We start from the raw sequence: 6,474 nt of genomic DNA on the forward strand, positions 1-6,474 counted from the left end.
CACGCAGACACGGGGGGACAACATGCAAACTCCACACAGAGAACGACCTGGGATGACCCCCAAAGTTGGACTACCATGGGGCTACCCAGGACCTTATATATAAGTATATATATATATATATATATATATATATATATATATATATATATATATAAAAGATATTTCTGATTTCAAAAAGACCTTAACCCCTTAACTTCCATGACCATTTTGAATAGACTTTAATTCATACACATTTAGTTAGATCTGTGTGTGCCATCATGAATTGTATTTGTGTACCGTATATGTGTGAGTGGTCTAGTTAATGTTACTTGTCTGAACAAAACGCACATGCTGGAGAGCTTTACAATGAAATGTGAGCAGCATTTCTCTTTCCACCAGAAAATTTTTTTTCTGTTCCTTTTTCTTTCTTACTGCAGAAAAATTACCCTCCCTGTGTTGCCAGAAAGGAAAGGAGGGGACATGTAAACACTGCTTTCCTTGGCTGAAAAGGGAGGAACACTTGGTGTCATACCAAATCTGTTTTTTAACATCGGGAGATTGGTGTGTTTATGTGAGTCGGGGAGATGGATAGAATTCTTTGCAGCGAGATCGATAACACAAATGGGCCTGTTGCTCTTGCCTCACATATCTGCCGCTGCATACGGCAAACACCGCCCATTTCAGACGTCGTGAGATGTAAAGGGACCCGCTGCGTTTCAGATGGAGAAAGTGTCAGTCTCTTGGGATGCAGTGTGAGAATTAAAAGTCATCTCATTCATTTGTGTTTCCTCTCTTTGGGTCGTCCGTCCCTGTCTAGCCCTCCTCCTCCTCCTTTCACCAAACACCTTGGCCACTTTCATCGCATGTTGCCGGAAGGAGGAGCCCACAAAGGCGTAGAGGATCGGGTTGAGGCAACAGTGGGTGAGCGCTATGCTCTCGGTGACCTGAGCTGCGTGGTCCAACGCTTTACTCACACCACAGTGGATCACCAGGGAATAGACGGAGTCCATAGCCCGGTAGACCTTTAATATGCTATAGGGAAGCTGGGTGATCACAAATACCCAGACTACTATCAACAAAACCCGCAGAGCCTTGCACTTCCTCCCCCGGCTCTCTGCAGGGAGACCCCGTAGTGCATTGCCCACCCTCCAATAACAGAATATCATAACCAGTAAAGGAACCAGGAAGCCAAATGCCACCTCTGCCACCTCCAGGCAGGCTTTGACCTCCTGGGCCATGTGTAAGGGGTAGATGGCCAGACAGAGACTCCTGTTGGTGATCACCCTCACTTCGGAGAATGCAAGCTCAGGAAGGCCCAGGAGGAACGCCGTGGTCCAGACAACCAAACACACCTTCACACTGTGTCTCCTGGTGAACACCCTCAGCAGGCGTCCTCCTCGGTCTCCGGCTTGGGCTCTCGCCAAGGCTAAATAGCGATCTAAGCTGATGCATGCTAGCAGCAGCATGCTGCAGGTGAAGTTGACCGTGTAGCAGGCAGACACAATCTTACACAGAGGCTCCCCCAGTTCCCAGCCCCTCACGGCGTCGGCGGCCCAGAAAGGCAGTGTGAGGAGGAGGAGGAGGTCAGCCACGGCCAGGTGGGTTAGAAAAGTGTCAGTCATGGTCTTCAGGCGTTTGTGGTAGGCATACACCACCACCACCAAGGCATTTCCCGCCAAGCCAACCACCAAACACACCGTATAAACTATAGGGAGGAAGATGGCGGCAAAAGAGCGGACATCGCCCTTTTCACAGAGGATGGAGTAGTCGTCATAAGAGAAGTTCAGACTGATATTGTCATGATAATAGTAGTCTTCTTCCTCTGAGTAATCCATTTATTTGAAAAAGCTGTGGGGGAGGAAATACTTGGATTACAGTGAGGTCTAAGAAAGCATGGTGTTTGAATGTTTAGTGTTCATTTTGCAATCATGGAATTTTAGTCATTTGGGAGAGGAAACCATCTCATATTGTAAGTGAAGAGTGGTTGATGGTGGGTGACCACATAAAGAACAATGCCTATCATGTCACAAGAACTATGAGTTTTATTAAAGTATGTTCACATCATCCACCTCGCGAACACAAACAGGCATAAATAATTGTAATTAGTGCTTTAGACGTGATAAAGTTTAGTTAACTGGAATTCAGCCCAAAGCAAATACGAGTGTGGGACAAAAATATTCCCAACACCCCTCTGCTATGAAAATGAAGAGGAAACGCTGCGTTGGGCTGATGCTTTGTGTCAGTTTTACTTTCTATCATCTGAGTACAGCTCATGTTTCTCATATGACACCAAGTAATAGCAAAAGGGTTGGGCCACATGAATGTCTTAATCTGACCTGCTGGTCAAGTCTGTATGTTTAGTCATTCACTGTGATGAGTCTTAACTCAGCACACAGTTTCCACAAGTTCGTGTATGGGGAATACCAAAATGTATTTTAATCATTTTTCCTTGTGTGTGTGTGTGTGTGTGTGTGTGTGTGTGTGTGTGTGTGTGTGTGTGTGTGTGTGTGTGTGTGTGTGTGTGTGTTTGGTAACACTTTACATTAAGGGCATGTAATAACTGTTAGTTAATAGGTAACAAGGCCCTTTATAAGTTATAAAATGCTTATTAACATTAGTATGTGTTGATAAGACTATAACAACTGCTAGTTAATAGGTAACAGGACCCATATAAGTCATTATTAAATGCTTATTAACATTAGTATGTGTTAGTTGATAGATAACAAGACCCTTATAAGGCCTTATAAAATGCTTATTAACATTAGTATGTGTTAATAAGACTATAATAACTGTTAGTTAATAGGTAACAAGCCCTTTATAAGTCCTTATAAAATGCTTGTTAACATTAGTATGTGTTGATAAGACTATAATAACTGTTAGATAACATTAGTATGTGTTAATAAGACTATAATAACTGTTAGTAGGTAAGAAGATCCTTATAAGTCTTTGTAAAATGCTTATTAACATTAGTATGTGTTGATAAGACTATAATAACTGTTAGTTAATAGGTAACAAAACCTTTATAAGGCCTTATAAAATGTTTATTAACATTGGTATGTGTTAATAAGATTATAATAACTGTTAGTTAATAGGTAACAAGGCCCTTATATGTCATAACTTTAGCATTTTGTGGGCTATCAGAATGATTTTACTAACCTTTAATCGCGAGGGTCCTTAAATGCCACATGCAATGTTTTATGCAGCTTGGATTTATAACCTAAGACGAGTGTGGAAAAGTAAGTTTTGCATATTTCGCAAGCGTCACTTAGTGGCCAAAGATGTGTTTATGACACTATTATTAACACTTACATAGTCTTATTAACACATAATAATGTTAATAAGCATTTTTATAAGGGCCTTATTGCCTATTAACTAACACTCATTACATGCACTTAATGTAAAATGTTACCTTTTTTTAAATTATCCTACGTGTAGTAAAATACAAGCCAAACATAAAAGTTTATGGTTCTGAGAATGAGTAATATTTTCTTCCAAAATAAGGTCATGACTGGAAAAAAAAACTGAGACCCTATTTTGTGAAATGATCAATAGCACTGAGTAAAAACAAACTGGGTTAAAAACACTTTTACAGGCTGTCTCTTTGAAGTCTTCAAATCTAACAGTAAATCTCGGGGAAGGATGCATGACACAATGGCTTTTAAGGGCTCTTAAAGTAAACTCTTCAAGTAAGGGACTATGTAGCAAGTTTTGCTGGAAAAATCTGTGGGTAAAACAAAATGCATTGCACTATCTTAAGTCAAATCCATAGCCATTCATACACTAAGCTGCTGGATATTTTGTTTTTTGAATAGCTTTGCTAAATTATTACAGCTATAAACCAAATTCCAACATAGCATACATAAATAAAAAACACAATATTTTGATACTTAATGTAGTACTGAGGATGAATCAGACCTGTATCTCAAACGACTAAATAATGACAAAAAAAAAATTTTTTTTTTGAAGCATTACTTTTCAAGCTCTCGAGCAACTTTAGGGTTACTCAGAGTCAGTAGATAAGCGATCTTCCAGACACTGTTTGTGTTGTCCTGTGTGACAAATCCCACTCATCTTGCACCTTCAACAGGCAGGATTAAGTATACATCGTATAGAAAATATACAGAGGATTTGCAAACAACCTTTGACCAAGGATTACGTCAACACCCACTTGATCTGGAAATGAGTCTTACCTAGTCTGCTGTGCTCTTTGCTCCTCTGGCCAGATCGCTGAATAAGACAGTCGAGCAAACAGAGAAGGAAGTTGCTTATTAGGGGAATGAATCACAGAGAGAGCAGGAAACAGAAAGAGAATTGGGGAGTGAGAGGGAGCTAGAGAGAGAGAGAGAGAGAGAGAGAGAGAGAGAGAGAGAGAGAGAGAGAGAGAGAGAGAGAGAGAGAGAGAGAGAGAGAGAGAGCATGATTGTACAACATAATTTATGTAGTATAAATTATATTATTACTACTACTACTACCACTACTACTACTACTACATTTCATGTCTTATATTGAAACCCACCCAACTTTAAGATTAAAAAAAAAAATGGAGGGTGGAATTTGGAAGGGATGTCCTTTGGGTTTTAATTATTTTTGGCACGAATAGATATTGGTTGTTTTTCACTGTCTGTTGACAGCTCCTAGGTGAAATCACACCAGTGCTGGAAATGGGCTGGTACTCACTGGTACGCATACTGGCACTTCTACATTTTACTCTTTGGCATACTGTTGACTTTTTCTGTTGCACCAGCACTTCTCACAAGCTGCCAGTACTCTTTTCTGCCTCCTCCATATCAGGTTCTCTGGGCTATTCACAATGGCCCTAAATAAACTGCATTACCCAGGCGGCACTACGTTAACTACAGAGGTATAAGGTTGATCAGCAGCAGCCTGAAGACATGGGAAAGAGTGGTGGAAGCTACGCTAAGAGACGAGGTGATGGTTCGTGAGCATCAGTATGCTTTCACGCCATGAAAGAGCGCTACCAGATGTGTTGTTTGCTTTGAGATTTTTGATGGAGAAGTGTAGACAAGGTCAGGCGGCACGTGTCCTGCTGCCCAATGACTGCTGGGATAGGCTCCAGCATCCCCGCGACCCTGAGAGCAGGATAAGCGGTTCAGATAATAGATGGGTGGGTGGGTGGGTGGATGGATGGATGGATGGATGGATGGATTTACTTCTCTTGGATTTTTTGTTGGTTTCTTCCTATTTTTCTCCCTGTTGAAGTTTTTTTTTTTTTTAAGGGAGTTGTTCCTTATCCGATATGAGGGTCTAAGGACAGGATGTTGTGTTGCTGTAAAGCCCCTTGATGCAAATTTGTATTTTTGATATTGAGCTGTACAGATAAAATTGACTTGACTTGGAGAAGCTTGCATTTACCTGTGATCCCAAGAGCTATGCTGTCCAGAGCTTGGCTCCTGGTAGGGTCACCCAAGGTCAAGGGGGAGGTTCCAGACAAAGTGTGATCCAACAAAGACCTCGACAGCAAAATTGGTGGAAGATGTCTCCAGGTCACGACGGCAGTGAAGACGGATGAAGGCTGCAACAGAGGGTGGTCCCCAATCGTCTTGGTTCTCCATGCCTTTGGACTCTAGCCACCCCCTGACAAGGACAATGTGGTGGCTGCAGGCGCATCAGCCACTCCACATAAAAAGCTGTCACGCACAGGCGTCCTCTCATTATATGGCTCCAGGATCGGCCTCTACATCCACCCGAGGATCCTGAGGGACCCAGAGGGAGGACGGTCATATTCGACCCGAGTGACCGCCGATGATGATGATGATGATGATGATTGTGGATTCAAGTCAAGTCAATTTTATTTGTATAGCCCATTATCACAAATTACAAATTTGCCTCCGTGGGCTTTATAGCAACACAACTGAGACCCTCACATCAGATAAGGAACAACTCCCTAAAAAAAACCTTTTAACAGGGAGAAAAAATAGGGGGAAACCTCAGGGAGAGCAACAGAGGAGGGGTCTCTCTCCAAAGACAGACATACATGCAATGGATGTTGTGTGTACACAATTTACAGAATACAACAGTGACAGTTAGTGGTTGTGTCAGGAAGGGCATCCAGTGTAAAATTTTGCCAAATCATTTGTGGATTGACTAGACCATACCAGATCAGTCATGGGATTGGCTGAGGCCCGGGTTAACATCGGCCACCATTGGTACTGTGCCCTCACAGGGTACCGGTGAAAACTGTACAGTCCGCTGTGGCGACCCCTGAAAAACGGGGAACAAGCTGAAAGAAGAAGAAGACAGAATACAACAGTGAAAAAGCATAACAGAATTATAATGGAAATATATGAAGAATATGATGAGGAGGATGCCAAGCAGTGTCCAGACGCCACCGGCACAGCCCAGGACCTGAGCCATGCAACCACCACCATCACCATGGAGACCTGGGAGGAGGACAGACTGCAAGTGCGCAGAAGGAAGACGCACATCACACCATTTAGAGAAAGCATATGACAAGGTGCTGAGAGAGGAGGTGTG

General features: G+C 42.3%; 1 protein-coding gene across 2 annotated transcripts; it reads right to left on the reverse strand.

The window, feature by feature from the left end:
- Positions 1–254: 254 nt before the first annotated feature.
- On the reverse strand, positions 255–4,193 carry ackr4a (atypical chemokine receptor 4a). Of its 2 annotated transcripts, none has more exons than XM_056293275.1 (2): positions 4,170–4,193; positions 255–1,827 (listed from the first exon to the last, which is right to left on the reverse strand). In XM_056293275.1, exon 2 carries the CDS (start codon positions 1,812–1,814, stop codon positions 696–698), a length of 1,119 nt encoding a protein of 372 aa, XP_056149250.1. In that variant the 5' UTR covers positions 1,815–1,827; positions 4,170–4,193; the 3' UTR covers positions 255–695. The 2 variants fall into 2 exon arrangements, with proteins under 2 accessions (XP_056149250.1, XP_056149251.1); XM_056293276.1 differs by lacking the exon at positions 4,170–4,193 and adding an exon at positions 3,136–3,158.
- Between the last annotated feature and the right edge of the window lie 2,281 nt (positions 4,194–6,474).

The sequence above is a fragment of the Lampris incognitus genome, chromosome 14, assembly GCF_029633865.1.
Source record: "Lampris incognitus isolate fLamInc1 chromosome 14, fLamInc1.hap2, whole genome shotgun sequence".
In the NCBI taxonomy this organism is placed as follows: domain Eukaryota; kingdom Metazoa; phylum Chordata; class Actinopteri; order Lampriformes; family Lampridae; genus Lampris; species Lampris incognitus.